The sequence below is a fragment of the Astyanax mexicanus genome, chromosome 1 (assembly GCF_023375975.1).
Source record: "Astyanax mexicanus isolate ESR-SI-001 chromosome 1, AstMex3_surface, whole genome shotgun sequence".
Taxonomy (NCBI): Eukaryota; Metazoa; Chordata; class Actinopteri; order Characiformes; family Acestrorhamphidae; genus Astyanax; species Astyanax mexicanus.
The window spans coordinates 90883638-90904256 of NC_064408.1; the positions used below are offsets into that span (position 1 = coordinate 90883638).

Below are 20619 nucleotides of genomic sequence, written 5' to 3' on the forward strand. Positions count from 1 at the left end.
ACTTTTCACCTGTTCAGAGCCTTGTTATTAAGAATCTTGTTATTAGAGCATCTCATACCTTCTTTCTGAGTGTGGATTTGCTTGGTTTTAGCGACTCCAACTGAAGCTGTGAGTAGATCTGCTTCATATGTTCCACACAGCTGTCAATAAAACCAGCTGGAGAAAGATAGACAGACAAACAATGAGTCATTTATACGTCTGTCAGTGTCGTGCAGAACTGATTAACACTGGACTCTCACTTGCAACAATTAATACTATGAAATAAAGTTAGATAAGTGAATAAGAAAATAAGTTGGATTACAAAAAAAAGACTCTTCCAAAGATGAGCCATTACTGAACAGTTTCTGACCACATCTACATCTGTGTGTAAATTAATTAATCTGTACTCAGGTTACAACATTTCTAAAAGATTATATAAATCTACATCACAGACTTAGCAGCACTATGCAAGAATTTGCATTTTTTTGCTCGTTGGCTCCACCTACAGGTGGAGAGCATATTTCACTGCAATGTAACCAAAATACTTAATCTTTGGTGATAAACAATTTACCTTTAGACATTAAATAAATAGGTAATTATAACATTTCAGATTTCATGACACACATTATTGGGTTAAAATCCTAGCTTACCAATGTCTAACTTTTAGCTAAACATCACAAATAAAATGTTTGTATTACACTCTGAAGAACATGTTCTGGTTTATATCCGTGCTATGAACAGTGAAGCTGAAGGCAGATGATTCTCCCCACCTTTGCAGGCATAGCTCTGTGCACTGGGGCTGCAGGCCAGCAGAGCCATCAGGGCCTTGGCAATGATCTTCTTCAGAGGATCCTGAAACTGGGTCTTCTCATATCTCTGCATAAAACAGAATAAAGCCAAAAGTTAAGCCGCTGGAGAAGAGATGTTGTGAGTGTGCAGAATTGCAGGTTTGAATAACTTTCTCATTTTAGCGTTTCTACACTTAGGGGTTGCTTACACTTCTACATACTGATAAATCTAATTTACAAAACTGTTTCTTTAATGGACAAGTGTTTCATTGTCCATAAAACTTGTTGTCGAGCATTTATGTGCAACAGTGTGGGTTGTTATTAATGTTTTATACTTACTGACTGTGTTGATGCTGTTAATATCAGCACCAGTATTGTGTCAACCCTTATAAATACAGAAACTTCAAAAAAAAAAAGCATTCCTAAAGCACAGGTCAGACAATGGATCCATATGTACTCACTGTCAAAAACAAAAAAAGTCATAAGCCCTATCCTGACAGGTTTAGTTTCTCAAGGGGACGTCTGTGAAAACTATTTAACACTTCAACTCAGTGATAAAACTCTTGCATTCGGACTGCAATTGGAAAAGCATAAGGACCCCTACGGTTTTTTTTGGCTTTCTCGGTCACATGACATCGCGTTCAGTAGCTCCTCCATTTCCACTCACTGTTGTGTGCATGGATCTCTATGGATCTCCGTAGAAACGCACACTCAAAGTTTAATTATGATGCATAGGAGTGGACAAATAGCTTTTTTATTAAATGTGAGGTGATGAAACTCAGAGATTTGTGTTCAATCGGGACTAAAATTACTGGCCGACCACGGAGTTCAGCGAAAAACAGTAGATTATACAGCCTGTAATCTTCTCAGAGGACGTCTGAAATTACCCCACGACCCACCTGAGATACTAATCCCATCCAGATATATAAAGAATCACTTGACAGAAAAAATTGGTGGTTAGTTGTGTTAGACTGTCATGGAGTGACTCAAAATGACAATAAGGGTAATCTTTAGTGACAAGTCCTGCCTTTATCTTGATGAAAACATCCAACAAATCAGTGTGGAGGCATTGTGATGAACACCAAGATTAACATCGTATTGTCATGCATCCAGAAGAGCTGGTGTCATGGTGTGGGGTGCAATTTCGCACAATGCCAGATCACCTTGAGTCTTCATTACAAGCGGTTCAATGCTCGATGTTAAGTTAATGAGGTCCTGCAACCATTGGTCGTACCTTTTTTAAATGCACACTCCAGTACAATATTCCAAAAGGACAATGCTCTCCCACATACTGCTGCCATCTCAAGACCATGCCTTTGAAAACGAAGATGCTGTGTAACGTAGGGCTTCAACCATTAGTCTATATAATCGTCAATGTTGATTATTTAAAATTGTCGGCTACAAATTTCAGTTTGAGCAACATCTAGACAATGAAATGGCTTTTAAATCTTATGTTTAGCTGTTTCTATTGTTTTTTGAGAGAACATGGCAGAAATAATCTCTGGCTAGGAAAGTAATCCAAACATTTATCAGGTTAGTCAACTACCAAAATAATTATTAGTTGCAGCCCTTGTGTCATGGCCAAACCTATCCAAAAAGGGGTGTGGAATATCATTGAATGACACATCAACACTTTATCCCACTGCAAAAACTGTAAAAATTGCATAAATATTCAAGCTGCATGGTATGGTTTATATCAGGACACCTACATTATATAGGAACACCTACAACTGAGGGATCTGGTATATTACATGCCTTACACACGACTTCTTTGTGTAGCTCAAAAAATACGAACAAGAGTATCAGTCCATATCAATCTTTTGCTTTCTGAAAAGCATTTTAATCCGACACTTCTTTCTGGGTGTAAATATGTTTAAGAAACATTCTTTGACAATGAGTGTAGCTCACTGACAATTAACAACTAGCATAACTTTTTAAATAAATAAATGGTAATATAGATCTTTGCTTGGTCGATAAATTGGTGAAAAGCTTTTGAAAGATGGTTCTTTTTAGAACCTTTTGAATAAATGGCCTTATATAACACCAACAAGGGATTCACTATCAATATGAATTAAAGAAACTGAACGGCAGTAGAGCTTTTACATGTTGCAGTACATGTCTGAGCTTTACCTCCAGCAGCATTTCACACAGCTGCTCAGCTGGTTCTCCATGCAGTGCTGCAGACAGAGCATTTCTGGACGATTCTGGATTTTGTCCTCGTTTCTTTGCTTCCTGGGAGAACAGCACACACAGGAAGTGGAGGCAGGAAGTGTAGAGTGAAGGCTCAGACCCCCACAGCCCCACGCACACCTGGACAGTATCTGCAATGAAGATATATATAAGAAAAAAATTAAATGAATGAAAAATCCAATTTACCCAGTCAAGACATTAGTCTAGACATGCCTGCTGTTTAGGTTTACTTCTGTAGTTTGAGGACTGAGGCTAAAGCAGATAACAAGCATTGGAAGCTTATACCCCTGCAATTAGCAGGGTGCTTAGTGCAGGCCAAAATCCTCACACGCTCTCCTCAGACTGTGTGGAGCTGTTCAGTAATCTCTTAGAGACTTGCTTATGCATTTTCTGACACTGTGACTCACTGTTATCTATAAACATGCACTGAAGTACCCACCCAACTCAAGGTCCAGTACACTGAGCCTCGTGGTGCATGTTGTGCAGGATTTTTGCTGAACTGGATATTCATCTTTCTCCCTGAAGTGCTGTGCTCTCCAAGTTTTTTTCAAACGCTGAGATGAAGCACCAGAACGCCAAACTTCACATCAAGAGAAAGTCTCAGCCGAGGACAAACAACAAACTGTGTAAACTCGCCGGCTCCCGCATACCTGCAGGCAACTCCGACTGCAGCCCACCCACCTGCTCCACCAACACCTAACACATCCATCACTTTAAAACAGCTCCCTCACACTCACTCACACTGCCCCAGTCTGTCATACGCTACAGGGACACCAACACACCCAGACACAGATAATGAGCCCAGATTCCTCTCTCTGCCTCTCTCTCTCTTTCTCTCACACACTGTCTCTCTATCTCTCCTTCACTTTCTTTTACTCTTTCCCCACTTTCTCTCCACCCCCACCCCCCACTTCTCAGAGGTTCTCTCTCTCTCACATTCTTACACCTTGCCCACTTTCAATCTTTCTCGCTCACAATCTTTCACTCTTTCCCCACTTTCTCTTTCATTTACTCTTTTACTCTTTCTCCACTTTCTCTCTCTAACATTTATCTACCTCTCTACCTCTCCTCCACTTTCAATCCTTTCATCTTTCACTCTTTCCCTACTTTCTCTTTCTCTATCTCTCCCCTACTTGCGTCTACCTCTCCTCCACTTTCAATCTTTTCATCTTTTATTCTTTCCCTACTTTCTCTTTCAATATCTCTCCCCCACTTTATCTCTCCTCCACTTTTAATCTTTATTCTTTCCCTACTTTCTCTTTTATTCACTTTCTTTCACTCTTTCCCCACTTTTTTCACTTTTCCCATTTGCTCTCTTCTCTCAATAAAGAAGCTCTCACTTTGTTTCACTCTTTCGTAACTTTGTCCCTCTCACTCTCTCTCGATCTCTCCCTCAGTTTTTCTCTCTCACCGTCTTTTACTCTTTCCCCACTTTGTCTTTCATTCACTTTCATTCTCTCCACTTTCTCTCACTCATTATCTTTCAATTTTACCATTTGCTCACTTCTATCTCAATTAAAAATATCTTACCCTTTCCTAACTTTGTCCCTCTCTCACGATCTCTGCCTCAGTTTCTCTCTCCCACGTTCACTCATTCATTTACTCTTTCTACAATTTATTTTACTCACTTTTTCACTCTTTCTACAACCTCCCTTAATTTAATTTACCCTATTTCCCTAATATTCGCTATATATATCGCTCTTTATCTTCCACTTTTTTCCCCTTGCTATCTTTCTCTTATCTACCTCATATTTTCTTTTTTCTCTCTCTCTTTTCCACCTTGCGCCCAACTCTCTCTCTCTCTCTCTCTCAAATTATTTTATTCAATGGCATTCATGTTATTAAAACTACATACACTGTATATTAAAATTACAAAAACTTAATTCTTGGTATTAATATTAATATATCAGAAATCAATTCTGGGTTTTAATATTATTAGAACTTCCTTCTGCATTTTAATGTTAATAGAACTTCTTTTTGAATCATCATTATATCAGAACTTTTGTTTTTGATATTCTGAACTTATAAAAAGTTGTGAATGTCTTTCCTGCTTTTGTCACTTCCTCCTTCTTAGCATCACTTCTGTTTCATTCATCCCTCCTTCCTTCTCTTTCATCTCATCAGCCTCTCCTGGCCTCTCTCCTCCTCTTCCTTGCCCCTGGAAGCATGTGAAGCGTGTTATCCCAGACGGATCTTACCTGAGAAGCCTTTCCAGCGTCTCCCCAGAGCGGCGCAGGCAGATGGGCCGACTGCAGCAGGGCTCCGGAGCAGCAGAATAGCCAGCAGCATCAACACATCTGCCCAGGTGTGCAGCAGTGCATCCTGTGTGCACACATCTGAGAACAGACAAAACACACAGGCATGCACAATTATTTATCCACACTGGAGAACAAGGAGACATTATTCTACATAAACTAGCATGTAAAAATAGAAATGATTCAGTCTGCAAACAGAATGTTCAATTTTATTAATGCAAGCTTCATTTACATTCAAATAAAGTATACTTTACTAAAATAAAAGACTAAAGTAAAAAAAAAAATAGAAAAGGTGCAAATGTGTTATCTGCTTTCAAATATGAAAAAAATGAATGCAATATTCTTTACATCACAAGACAATACTTTGAGATATTATACAGCATTTGTAATACTGAGGATAAAATACTCCTAAATAAGTAACATGACGTCACATATCGATGCAATACAATAAAAAGATACAATATATTGGGATAATCATAAAGGTGGATGGATATAAATAGATATAGTAGATATACATTTGTATGGCTATGGATATGAATGGATATAGATATGGACAGAGATAGATAAATATGGGGTTTGGTATGGATTTGTATGGATATGGATGCTTATCTTAAGTTGATAACCTTAAATAAAAAAATAGTTCAATTTAAAAAGCACTCATTAAAAGAAGAAATACTGGATTGATATCAGCACATACTCAAGATTCCAACATCTGTAACAAAAAAGAAAAGGCTAGCAGCAATGCCCACACATTCCTGTACAGTTTAGTCTTTGTGGTATGAATATTCATCTTGTACTTTTTAATGAACATTTCAGAGAAAAGTCCCGAATGGTTGGTTGTTTACCTGTGTGTGTCAGAGGGAGGGTAAGAGCGGAGATGAGTGTGTTCAGCAGGGGTGTTAGAAACTCTGCCTGAGAGAAAACTTCCTCACTGTGCACAGCAGTGCACTGCAGCAGCTTACACACACTCCTCACATAACACACACCACCCAGCACCTGGGGGCAGCAGGGAGAGAGAAAAATGACAGGGAATTATATTTATAGAGTGTCCTATGATTACAAAATGCACACACCAACTTACAGAAGATGTAGATAATATATACACATATAGCTGTGCATCCCATGTGTTGATGATTTTAGGATAAGTATTTAAAACTAGGGATGCACGATACTGAATAAAAATAACATTGTGATATTTTGTTCTTCTGCGATATATATTGCAATATAAAAAATGCAGTCATTTTGACCAGATTTAATCTGTAGTCAATAAGCAAATTAATTCAATTCTTTATGTATCAAATATGAAGTATAATAAATGATACTGTGGGGATAAAATCCGTCTCAGGAAGAAAATGATAATAGTACACGTTCTTTGTATCCAATAGATGTAGCATAATATGTACAGTATAATTTGGCTTCTGAGACGTTGCACATTCTGCAATGCGACTACTGTGCACATTGCAATGACAATGCTCAGACAATATATTGTGCATCCCTATTTGAAACAAATATAGACATTTTCCTGACATAATTTCTATTCACTCAATTTAAATAAACAGTTCATTCAGTCAGCCAAGAAGAAATTATTATATTATTACACGTTTTACATATTTTGTAAAAACATTTTTAGATTTTAGATAGTATGAATAAATTGAGGCATTTACTTCATGGCGGCAATGCACATGAAGTAGTGAGTAAATCAAGTTGCCCCTCAAACATCACTCATTTATACTGACATATCTTATCCTGTGCCATCCAGTGGTAAATTAACTTCCCTATTAATCCAACTTCCCTATGGAAAACTAATAACAACCAAATAGGGCTTTGGACTGTATAGATATTTACAACACATTGCTGGTCTTACTAGAGGAATAAACTTGATTATACGTAGAAAATAATACATGAAATTCAACCAGAGGTTCTTAAACATCAAACTGCATGCCATTATAAAGATATTTTAATACGATATATTCAATATTTCACATATTTTGGCAACAACTAACAAGAAGTCAGTCACACACACACACCTGGTTTCTGGCCTCCTCTACATAAACAGGGAGGAGATCAGGATTCTTTAGTTCACCCAGACAGCGCTCCAGCTCTGCCACATCCACTGCACTGCAACACAAAATTAAAAATCAAAACCAACTACTGTAAAAAGCCCTTAAACAAACCTAGGAGTCTGCAAGATCTGCAGAATCTAAAAACATGCATGCAAAAAAAATATTTGTGTAAGGTCTTGTAAAATCACTCTAAAATGGTCATCCACATGCATCCTTCAGTGACCTATCAGTATCTCTCAGCTTGTCCAGAAATGCATGTGTAAAGCTTGTTCTTCAGGGGTGTCCTAAAGTACATATTATACTTCCCAGCTGTATGGGAAGCCCAGCAACAAGAAACACCACTGCTAGCATGGTGGTAATGCAGAAGCACACAGATAGAATGCATAAATTGTTAGACCAATTTCACTAGAAAAATAAAAAAATAAAGAAGTGGAGAAACAGTTCTCGTCAGTAAAAGAGAGCGTAAACTAATCAGTGATTCTATAAAATGCTCTAATTACCCAAAGCTAGTGTGACCTGCTCATTAGCTACAGTCTCTCTCTATGTGTGGCTATAGGATTAGAACTTCTCTTTAGAGCAGTTTTGACAGCACTGTCAGCTCAATCAGTTTATAAATGGCAGGCAGAGCAGCCAGCAGCGCATTTAATCACTGCTGAAGTCATTCTGTGGAGGAGTTTAAGTATCTCGGGGTCTTGCTCATGAGTCATGGAAAGAGAGATTGTGAGATCAGCAGCAGGTTAGGTGAGACAGCTGCAGTGATGCAAACTATCCATATACTAGACTGCAGTGGTGAAGAGAGATTATTATTATTATTATTATTACAATTTTTTTCCTCCTTAAAATAATTCATCAATCATGACAGTCCACATTCTTCTTTAATTCAATGAGTGTTATGTATATCTCAGCTTGTCCAGAGATGCATGTGGAAAGCTTATCCTTTAGGGGTGCCTAGCTCCTCACTGTAAGGGATGCACAAGAGCAAGAAATATTGTTTCTCACTTAATAGTCCTTTAGAAACATGCTGTAATTCAACATGGATTGTTTCTGACAAGCGGAGACACTTTCTCCTTTAAATCAGTAGAAAAAAGCATAAACTAATACAATTTTCAAATTTCTCTTACTACCTGAACATGCTGTAACATGCTTATATTTGTGTCTATAGACTGGGAACTTCTCTTTAGAAGCAGTTTTTACAGCACTGTCAGCTCAAACAGTTCTTAGTTGTAGACAGAGGGATGTTGTTCTGAAAGAACAATATTGTGGAGGTAAGTAGGCTTATTCTTCCAGAAGAGGCTCTAAGAAGAAACGCTGTTCCTATGCCATGAAAGTGTGAACTAAAGTGGTTTAGGCATTCAGTGATGATGCTCCCAGGTTGTCTCCATTGGGTGGTGTAAAAGGCCCTAAGAAAGATCTGGACTCTGTCAAAGTTTGGCTTTGACAATATTTACAACATTGCATAATATAGAAAAAAAATCTTAATCATTTTTGCTGCTGTTAAAATAGACCACTGTGTTTTTTGCCACTTAAACACATACAGAGTGACTGTGGCAGGAGGGGAAAAATAAATTAATTTGCAAAAATGTAATTAATTGTTATGTAACTGTTTAAAAACCTTGTTATTTATGTATTGTTGTTGCTCTTAAAATATTTAATTGCATTATTATTATTATCATTATTATTATTATTAGATATTTTTTATTTTATTACTTTTTTTGTAAGTGACATGAAATGTGTTTTTTACAATATTATTTACAATATTATTATTTTTACAATTACAATATTATTATTTATAAGAATTATTTCTGGGAGAATATATTATCCAGAAGCAAGAGTCAACATGACAGGCCTACCTAAACATTATTAAGTATATTATGGTTTTAAAGGGTGTAAAAGCACTATTATTCTATAACATTATCATTATTGCAGTGGCATTATTTTTTATTTTTTTATTATAACAATATTGTTGATCACAATTATTTCTGGGATAATATTACATTCAAAGAAATCAGGCAGGCATGCTCATTTGTAATTTCAGCACTATGCTATAATCTGGAAATAACAGTAATCAGTAAATAATAATAAGTTGTTGTGAGAGGCCTACCTAAACTAGTATTAAGTTTGTTAAGTTTGTCTTTTATAAGAATGTAATTGCAAAATTATGTTACAATACTATCACAAAATCAATTTAATTATTGATATAATTAAATATATTTAATTTGTGATATTATTATAACATTAATAATAACAATAACAATAACAATAACAAAACAATAATAATAATAATAATAATAATAATAATTATTATTATTATTATTATTATTATTATTATTATTATTATTATTATTATTATTATTATTATTATTATTATTATTATTTTTGTTTGTTTTTTTGCAATTATGAGACATGTGGTGAGCTGGTGAAAGTGGCTGAGGATAGCCCTAGCCAAAGGGTAAAATTGGCATTATAGTCATTAAGCTTGTCAGTGTGCTCCCTTCTACTGCCAGTTTTTTGTCTACAGAAATTGCACAGCTAATTATACTCTTATTAGCAATAGGTATGGCTAAACCATTTAAACTCTATAATCAGGAGGACTGTGATATTGTGTGCATCACTGTGCACTATAGAACATGCGAACTGTAAGCAGATCAAAACTGACGGGATGTGGTTACGGTTAACGGCGGCAGAGGTAAACCAAGACAACACTGTGTGTGTGTGGGAGGGTGTGGAAGGATGGGTGCGTGTAATGGAGAAAGGTTCTATTCATAGCTCATGTTTAATAATTTATATTTGTTTTACAATTGTTGACAGTTGAGAACAGGATGCAGTTTAACTGGAGCTGTGAAACCTCCGTTAAAAGTTTTGAATGAATCTCACATTGTAAACAAAGCCACAGCCCAGCAGAACGCCACCGAATATCACACATCTGTATCACAGGATGCATGTTTCTGTGATTTTGCAGTACTTGCACATTGTAGTGTGAAGAGAACCATATGCTGTATGTCTGTAGTATATTTAGATTTTCACAACAGGATCGTAAGTGCCAGACAACACATTTTACGCTGCGTCCTGTACAGCGTGAGCAGTGCTGTAAAAAAATATGGGAGGAAATGAATGAAGTAAAACTATAAAAACAGATTAAGTGGCTCTGCATTTAACAGAATAAACCTGTTAGTTTGTAATTAATATTTAATATTTAATATTAATATTTACCTCCTGCACTGCCTGGTTAAAAAACAAACAAACAAAAAAAAAAACAGGTCACACACTCTAATACTTGGTTGGAGTGCCTTTAGCTTTGCATTCACTGTGGCATTGTTTTAATAAGCTTCTGCAACGTAACAAGATTTATTTCAGTGCAGTGTTGCATTAATTTTTCACCAAGATCTTGAAGCATTGATGATGGTAGAGTCTGACCACTGCACAAAGCAGCCCTTCTCCAGCACATCCAATAATCGCCATAGAAGGCATAACCACCCACTGCAGACAGCACAGGGGGTCGTTATGATGATAATGATGATGATGATTGTGACCAGCAGCATTTGGCCAGAATTGTCCGTACCTCCAATTCTAGTCATGGTAAAAATGTATAGAACACAATATCACTTACGGTCCAATGACTTTGGGCAATTTTGAGTAAATTTAATCTGAACTCAATCTGATTCTGATTAAGTGTTTAAATCTATTACATGCAATAATGGATATACTTTGATGATTAATAAATGATTCAATAGTGTGTGATCCAAACAGTTCACAGATCAACCCAGATCTGTTACATCAATAGTAGTTATAATCATAGTTACTGATTTAAAAAAAAAAAAAAAAAAAAAACTCCATATAAATATCAAGTAATATAAAACCGAAGGCAAGTAAAGGTCTGTAAATGAATTTGGGTATACACTAATGGGAAGCAGGATTTTTGTTTGGTCAAACTGAGCTTGCTTCAAAACTTCAGTTTAAGACCCATGGTAAATACTTCAATTACATGTGACTTACAAAATAATTAACTATGGTTTACCTATTGTAAATCATCAATATTGTCAGCATACACAGAAATGTCATCAGTATGTGTGTTTTCTAACCTGACCACATCTTGCAGAATGTGTTTCTGTCTCAGAGCGGTGAGAGTAAATTCAGGCAGCACAGTCACCAAATTGGCCAGAAGACTGCAAATGGCTGACAGCAGGTGAGGGGTTACGACAGCAACACAGGCGGAGGTTTCCGGACTGTCCTGAGAGAGGGAGGAGTCTGAGCTTTCAGCATCACTCTGACCTACAACACACACACACAATTAACCTTTACCCACAGTAAGTATAAAGGCATTTTATCAGCTGCTTTAACAATGAGATGGGTGGTCACAGTCTGTAACAGTAAACCTACAAAATAGAGCTACTAGAAGTACAAGGTAGAGGGTTCTAGTGAAACTGATTGGAAAGTACGTTCAGTGGTATGCAAAGCTTTTGGCTTCCTTGTTAAGCTTTCTTTTGTTTAAGCTAAATGTGTAGAAGATGATCTGATCTCAAAAACACAGAACATTTTTAAACAAACTTTTTAGAAAGATTTTACCACTGTACAAATAGAATAGCCTAAATGTAATTTGTCTTGCTTTTTAAAGAAAATACACATTTTCACACATTGCACCCGCACAGTTAACATAGTGCCGGAGTTTAGTAGTATATCTACGCTGATTGTGTGGTGTTCTGGAATTAGGGTGTGTTCAGGTGCATCACTGACTGATTAAAACCCTGACAGCAGTCAACAGTCAGAAATCCATTCCTATCATGGCAACGCAGTTGCACCGTACACTCATCGCATCTAAGCCAGGTCAGTTTTGTCTGTTAAAAAGCGCAGAACTGTTCTGTTTGGGCACTTTTAGACAAATACTATGGATAGACTAGCATTTAGGTAGCATGTGCACACAGCAGAATGAGTTTAACTGTTTGAATCTAAGTTAGTAAGTCTAGATAAGTGGGTTAGCTCCAGTGCTTCACTAGGCTGGTTAGGTTTTTCTGCTGATAAAACAGGTGTATTATGTTTGTAGGGTGCTCTAATCTTGATATTGTTTGAAGCTCAGAATACAGGCACCTGATTGTCTACTCAATCACTCACTAAGAAGCTAGTCTTTATTTCTGCACCATGAATGTTCGGTCTATTAGTGGAATCACAAAAACAGATTATAAATTCACTCTCCTTTCGCAATCCTGTCCTCTGTGGATTTGTAGAATTTGGTGATACTTCCAACACTTGAATTATCACAAAGGGAACCAGGTTCAAAAAACAAATTAAAAACATTATCTAAATGTCATGGATGAGAGATGAATATCTGTCCACATGCGAAATGGGGATTATAAGAGCTGGATTCAAAATAGTAATTAGCAGTCATACCAAGTAGTTTTCTTTAAATGTTTCTTATTCCTACTATCATTTTTTTGGTGTATGTATTGTGTATGAATTTGTGCTCATCTAGTATACAACGATACGTTGTACTTTCCTTTATTATGTTTTGATTGCTTACTGTGTTGTAAATGTATTTATTTATATAAAACTTTTTTATGTGCATTTAACTATGACGTGTGATTTTTATTTTCTTATTTATGAGATGTTAGTTGGACCTCAGGAAGAATAGCTGCTATTGCAATAGCAGCTAATGAGGATCCAAATAAAACAATAAAACAATGTTAACATAAAACAATAATAAAGTTTTATTTTTATAAAGAAAGGTTTTGATGGCCTTTTAAATCTGTAAATGCATTGTGTTAAATGTTTTCACTTATATAGCATAATCAGTTTCTTACAACACAACATCTTAAATATTTTAATAACATTTTATGAGTTGTGGTAAAAAAGGCATCTCTAAAAAAAAAAATATCCAGGAGAATTAGTGCATTAGTGTAAATCTTTCTGGAGTGTGTAAATCCTTGCCTTGAGCGGTGAGTCTGTTGAACGGTGTGTCCTGTGCGGCCCCGGTGGAGGACAGGACAGGAGAATGGGTCTCGCTGGAGCCTCCTGGCAGGAGCTGTGGCAGAAGATAACCACATAAATAAAGGATGGTTTAATTATGAACAGAACAAGTGGACCAGGAGGAGTAAGAGAAAACTGTCTTAAAAGTATAATTATTGATTATCAAAAAGAAAAAAAAAAACACAAAAAGTAGAGGAAAGTTATTTTAAAGATAAATATTTTCTCTCTGACATCAATTTCTAACGGCTGTAAGGGCATTTGATTTCCAGACTGGTGTTTTACAGCTTAGTTTCCATATATTGTATGTACGTTTTAGCAACACACACAACTTTAGATATACAAGAGTTTTACAAAAATGTTCCATGTCAGGGCCGTCAGTACATCAAATACACATTACACATATAATAAACACAATACAGCAAACTAACCTGTTAAAAAAGCCATTGTAGGGATTGTGGGATACAAAAACAACCCAATCATATATTTAATACTACTACAATAGATTATATTCAGTTCTAACAATCCAAAAAATCTATGCAATTGAAGTGTTCATACATCTCTACCCGGCTTATATAACAGAAAACCTGATAAACTGATAAAAACAGGGTAAAATGATGTAAATTAAAGCATGTATGAATATAGTAAATGCAAAAGTATTTTGCCTAATTGATTTGATTGGTCATGGACCTACCAGAGTGCTAGAAGTAGAAACTGATCCTGAACTTTGAGTGTGATTGAGATGTTGGGTTTTAGGAACTCTCAAGTGCCTCAGAGAGTCATTCACCTCTATAAGACACACAGAGCAGAGAGAAAGAATGAAAAAAAAAGAGACAGAAAGAAAGACAATCAGATAAAAGACAGAGACATGCATAAAATATAACTGATTCACAGTTCACAGTTATGTTTATTATTCAACTCTTTTAAACAAATATTATACAATGTAAAGCTATGATACACTATATGGATCATAATTAGACTAAATGGACAAAACTACTGGGACATCATCCCATTCACTGTTTATTCCAAATTTAATGTCATAACTAACTGTCTCTTCTGTCCTGGAAAGAGCTACCTAAGCTAAGCTAAGAACCTAGCTAAGCTAAGCTAAGTAAACAAAACTGTAATAAAAAAAGACTTCCTTTTAAAGTCAAATGGGTGCTGGATGTTAATCTACACAGATTTCTCTCTAAAAATTGTTTATTTGGGTGAGTAAAGCACTTTAATTTATTTACAGCAGGCTTAACTTCCCGAATTTCTCCAGCACTAGGCTGGAGCATTAGCTTTAGCAGCTAACCACTCCAGCAGTGCTAGCCAGGGTAAGGAGCAGGCTACAGGCTGATAATACTCCCCTCTGAATGGGGAAATAGCGGTTAGTGGCTAATGCTGAACTGAACTGAAACTCCTGTAAAATGCTGTACAAAGTTGATGTACTGCTCCTTACTACCTGACTAATAACATTCATACATAAGATTCACCGAATTAAAAGTGCTAATAGTGCGAAAAATGCGCTATTCGGGTTTGTTTTGCTGGTGTCTGTACCTGGCTCAGAGTGTGTTGGAGGAGGGCTGAGAGCGAAGGCGTATCGGCCGCTGTAGCAGCTCTGTAGCGTCTCAGCCACATAATCAAAAAAGTGGCAGTGATACAGAAGAGCCTGTAGGGCAGGGAGGCCCACCAGAGACACACCAGACCCTTCATCATGCACACAAGGACTCTGTGAATGAGAGTGAGAGAGAGAATAGAAACTGAGAGAAAGTCTACCTAGAAGAATTTTTAAACACCGTTTGTGATATTACAACCAGAGCAGCTACAGTTATTAAAAAAATGTATCCAATCTAAACACACATCAATCGAGACCACACACAATTTGTAAGATATGCTTATTAGATATAATTATTAAAAATAACTAATACAGTATATAGTTGTACTTTTAGCACAAAATAATGCAAATAAAGCTTTTTTTCAGTATGTGATATTCTAGACACATCCAGTGAAAGTAGCTGCACAGAAATTGGAGCAGGCTTAAAACAGCAATCTGTTAAAATCTATTTAAATATGTCTTTTTAGGACCAATCCTGAACCTCAGGATTGGATCAGGACATCCTGAACAACGCATCTCCTAGATAAATGGTCAATAATGTGTATGCACTTTACATGACAATAACGGATAATGCAAAAAATTGTACTACATTCTGTTAAAGGATTTCTTTTTTTTTTTTTTTTTTTTAAAGGTTACATCATATAGCTCTACCATGGGTTCTCTACATGCCTTTGCACACCACTATTATTATCTTAATTTTTACTGTTTGTCCTTTTTTTAAACTGTAAGTCCTTGACTAACATTAAAAGTAACGTAAAGTAACATACCTGCCACACGCAGTCTTTGGCCTCCTCTGCATTGGCAGGCATTGGCATCACCAGCAGGTTTTGCAGCAGAAATGCTGCCTGAAGGGAAAGAAACAAAACGTCAGCAACACTGCCATCTTGCTGCTAAAAACCATCAGTGCATGCAAAAGTACTGGAGACAGCAACATGCAGGAAATTTAAATGGCATTAGTACTACAGTCAAAATAGGAACAGCTAGATATAATTGGCTACACACAAATTCAAAGAACCAACAGTAATTGTGTATTAAATTATGCAACAGTCCCTGTAAAGAACTTTTTTGCACTTTGACAATTTAAGTAGAGTAATGGTTGTATTTTAACAGTACAGTCCTGGGACTTTTGCAACTTTTCTAAAAATAATTGATTTAAACACATAAAATGCCCAAACCAGCTTGGGTGTATTTAAACTGTTGGCATAAACTGAACTTAATGGCATGAAAAAGTTTTGCCCTGGTCAAAACAGTTACTAAGCATGTATAAAAAAAATATTAACTAATGTCTAACAAGCATGAAGTTAAGACATTTCCTAATATTTTAAACATTACTTTTTTTTATCTTTTACAGGTTCAAAATAACAAATAAGAAAAAGGATACAAAGCAAAGGCACTGAAACCATGGCAGATCAATATTTGTAAAAAAAAAAAAAAAAAAAAATGTAGTAGAAAATATCTTAGGGCTGGGAGGTTAATAGAACTAAATTGATTAATCTAATGCGATTTGATGAAATGGTGAAATGAAATGAAATAATCAAGATTGTACATCTTTCCTTAAAGAAACTGGGAGAGGGAATCTCAGTAAATAGACATTTGCTTCCGTCAGAAACCTGTAAACATCTCTTTGTGGCAGTCATTTATATATTTGAAACTTTTCCTTAATTCAAATACAAGGAGGTTATTTTTGCGCCATGTTTAAAATAAAACCTGCATGTAATGTTGAAGTGGCTGTTTAATATTCGTTTAATAAAATAATCAATTAAATGAAAAGGAAACAAAAGCCTGCACATCATTTTAAATGATTGTGTTTGTTTACAACAAAAAAAACTGAAGTTGTTATGTAAGAAATAAAAATCGTAATCGAGAAATCCTTTATAAATTGTCAGAATATTATAGTGAAATAGCATGTATATATAATATACAGCTTTTGAAAAAATGAAGAGACCACTTCAGTTTCTGAATTAGTTTCTCTGATTTTGCTATTTATAGGTATATGTTTGAGTAAAAAAAACATTGTTGTTTTATTCTATAAACTACAGACAACATTTCTCCCAAATTCAAAATAAAAATATTTTCATTTAGAGCATTTACTTGCAGAAAATGAAAAATGGCTGAAATAACAAAAAGATGCAGAGCTTTCAGACCTCAAATAATGCAAAGAAAACAAGTTCATATTCATAAAGTTTTAAGAGCACAGAAATCAGTATTTGGTGGAATAATCCTGGTTTTTAAATCATAGTTTTAATGCATCATGGCATGTTCTCCTCCACCCGTCTTACACACTGCTTTTGGATAACTTTATGCCACTCCTGGTGCAAAAATTCAAGCTTGGTTTGATGGCTTGTGATCATCCATCTTTCTACTGATTATATTCCAGAGGTTTTCAATTTGGTAAAATCAAAGAAACTATTCATTTTTAAGTGCTCTCTTATTTTTTTTCCTGAGCTGTAGATGTGCATGAAATGAATGAATGGAGCCTGTCTTTAATCTGTAGCTGGAGCGTATGTGTGTATGTCATGCTTGAAGTGTGTGTGTGTATGTAGATGGGTGCATTGTGTGGGTGTGTAGTGTGTATTGTTGGCCCACCTCTCTGCGCACCATGCTGCACTCCTGCTTCTCCAGCAGGATGTTCAGCAGCGTCGCCCAAAGGCCGCCCGAGATGTTCTGGCAACTGGCCAACAGAGCCACACACCCGCTTTCTAACGAGGAGAGAGCTGTGCCCACCGCCAGACTGGCACAGCGCACCTGAGACCACAGACACACACACACTCTCTCAGGCTTGGCACTGATTTTTAACCAGCGTAGGCGTTTTGGCGCATGGTGCTGGCACCAGCTCGTGCCCATTACGCTCATCATTCTCAATGACCAGCTCAGCGCAGCATCTGCTTAACTGAGGGAGGCTTGGACTCCACAGGGCTAAAGGAGGACGGAGAATTAAAGGGAAAGTCCAACTAAACAAAACTAAAATCACTGATGAATGAATGAGTCTCACATAATATCAACATTTTTAAATACTGTACATAGAGTCATACACCAAGTTTAACTGGCATGTCGTTTATGTTTTGAATGTCTATAAGTAAGAAAACCCTCTACAAAACACACATTTGTATATGCCTTTTTTAGCACTTTTCAGACACAATTAGTATCTATATTTACTAAATGATTGGAAATGTTTTGGAGTTTTGAATACAAATAAAAATCATACAAAAATTGAACATACAGCATTTTATTTTAAATGTGTATTAAAATGTGCAGAACTGGGTTTCTGCAGAGGATGTAACTATTTTGATTTACTTATTCTACTGTACTGTATGCACAATTTCTGGATTCCCTTTTTTTTAATGATTAAGGAACGATTTGCATAGTTCTCTTAAACCCAGACCTTTGAGATCATTCACATGTTTACCTACTGAAGAGGATAAAATTAAACATACAATATATGGACCCATTAAATTTACAATAAACCAAAATAAATGGCATCTGTCAAATTATATGTAAATTCTGTTTTCAATCAATGCTTTAATAAATATAAATAAGTAACTGTATCACAGATAACAATGCATTTTTAAGCTTGTGTCCTTTTACTCACCTCAGGGTCTCGGTCCACCCACAGGGGAATCAGCCAGGACAGACCGAGCTGAGCTGCAGACGGTTCATCAGCACACTGCTCCTGCCCCAGAGACCACAGAGACATCCAATCCTGCACACACACAGACACACACATACAAAAAGCACAGACACAAACATTAGCACAGTTGTGATTGTGTTACAATTTAAGTACTTTTATTAAAGTCATTTTAGAGATACACAAAAATTGAACCTCAGGAGCAATAAAATCAACCCTTTGGTCCCTTTATGTACCTTTGGTATATAAATAAATAAACCCTTTGGCCCCATTGGCTTCATTTTTAAACAAAAACCTGCAATTCTTTGCAAAAATCATCATATTTTCTTGGTAGTATCGACTACTTTTTAATTAATTTCTCAACTTAAATCTAAACCAGATTTTTTTACTGGCACCTTGTCTTTGTCAACACCATACTTTTACCAATCTTTCAATATATTGGATTCTGCTTGGATGAGAATGTAGTGAATATGAAGACCATACAGCATGATATATATAATATATAGCACTTTAACAAACAAACAAACAAAAACAGAAGATACATCTCCCTCTACAATAGCTTTTAAACATGCTTTTTAAATGTCACATGAGTGTTGGTAACAGGACTGAGGAAATGTAACCATCTTCGGCTTAGAAATGTTGAATAAAATTAAGTAAAGCTGCCTGAGTTTGAGCAGTACATATTTTAAATAGTTAAATATATGGTGTTATTCGATTCTAAATTGAAATAATATAAAAAATATGTTTAATTTGGAAGAATTACAACAAACAAATGACACCTATTCAGTGGAATGGCCCATACAGAATCATACACAAAGTTAAATGACATTTAAATTGCATGTTGTTTATGTTCTGTGTAAATAATTGAACAAATAATCTATAGGACACATTTATTCATGCCTTTACCTGCTTGGATAACCATGTAGTGGATATGAAGACCATACGGCATGATATATAATATAGGGCACTTTAACAAACACACAAAAATAGAACATACATCGCCCTCTACGAGAGCTGTAGTGCATTACAAGCTGTGAGAACATGAAAGGATGGACATAATATATTCATTATATATAAAAAATAAAAAAACAGAAAAACAAACAAACAAACAAAAACAAGTAATAAGTAATGTCACTGTTGTCTAACTTGCGAAGCACTTCACAAAAAGCAAAAAAGTTGACACCAATAAATCTTTTATAAGTAAAATGATAGGAACTGTCATCATACTGACCTTATCTTTACTCTCAGCCATCATCTCGTGTGACAGGTGAAGGAGACACATCACAGCATTCTTCGTCACACCTTTTCCCATGAAGGACATGGAATTCCCTCCCCACTCCACATAGAAAGAAGAGATCACCTGAAAAGATTAATAAAAAAAAATTGAGATGTGAAAATATATCTTTCATACCACACATTTCGATAGGGACTAATGTAGATTATCTATTTTAAATGCTACACATAAATCTTTATTTAATTGCTGTTTTATGTGCAATTCTAGCACAGACAAAACTGATTCAAAAACATTAAGAACAATCTTAATCTTTAATCAAAAAAACAAGACCTATGTGTTGAATGTGTGTATGGTTACCTCCAGGAGGCCGCTAAGGTACTTCTGGCAGAGTGTGTGTGGATCCGTCCTGGGTGTGTGTGTGCTCCAGCCGGTCAGGGCAGTGGTGTGTGCCATGCTGCGGAGAGCGCGCTCCAAAGAGGGCAGGCCATAAAACCGCGGAGCGTCAGATAAACGCAGACACTGCAGCAGACGCACCGCCAGTTCTGATGCCAACGGACCAGAGAGAAGCCTACATGTCCTAAACAACAGAGACAAAACAGAAGAGAACATTACATGGATTACGGAGAAGTTAAAGAATCATATGGGCTAAAGTAGAAGCTGCATCACGCTGATTTAAGCAATATCTGACATTTAGATTTAAAGACATTTTGCATGATTCAAAACAAAAAGAAAGAATCAAATTGTATCAGTCAAGAGAACATTAAAAACTAAAAAACAAACACAAAGAGGATTCATAAAACTACAAGATGCATCCTACTTCTGCTTTATTAGACTCCCACTATATAAGCAAAGTACAACTACAAGAGAAGGGTTTCTGATAAAGTGTCCAGTAGAAAATATTATTCTGGTATAACATAAAAACAAAATATA

General features: G+C 36.0%; 1 protein-coding gene across 2 annotated transcripts in view; it reads right to left on the bottom strand.

The window, feature by feature from the left end:
- rttn (rotatin) overlaps positions 1-20619 on the bottom strand; it is a 79260-nt gene that overhangs the window by 14216 nt on the left and 44425 nt on the right. For both annotated transcript variants that reach the window (XM_022683806.2, XM_022683796.2), the window contains exons 28-42: positions 20047-20266; positions 19687-19815; positions 18420-18530; positions 17417-17575; positions 15598-15675; positions 14773-14944; positions 13925-14019; positions 13195-13288; positions 11355-11544; positions 7240-7330; positions 6058-6208; positions 5156-5293; positions 2898-3088; positions 750-855; positions 59-156 (exon numbers count right to left, since the gene is read on the bottom strand). In XM_022683806.2, the coding sequence (XP_022539527.2) occupies positions 59-156; positions 750-855; positions 2898-3088; positions 5156-5293; positions 6058-6208; positions 7240-7330; positions 11355-11544; positions 13195-13288; positions 13925-14019; positions 14773-14944; positions 15598-15675; positions 17417-17575; positions 18420-18530; positions 19687-19815; positions 20047-20266 (2023 nt within the window). The remainder of the gene's footprint in view (positions 1-58; positions 157-749; positions 856-2897; positions 3089-5155; positions 5294-6057; positions 6209-7239; positions 7331-11354; positions 11545-13194; positions 13289-13924; positions 14020-14772; positions 14945-15597; positions 15676-17416; positions 17576-18419; positions 18531-19686; positions 19816-20046; positions 20267-20619) is intronic.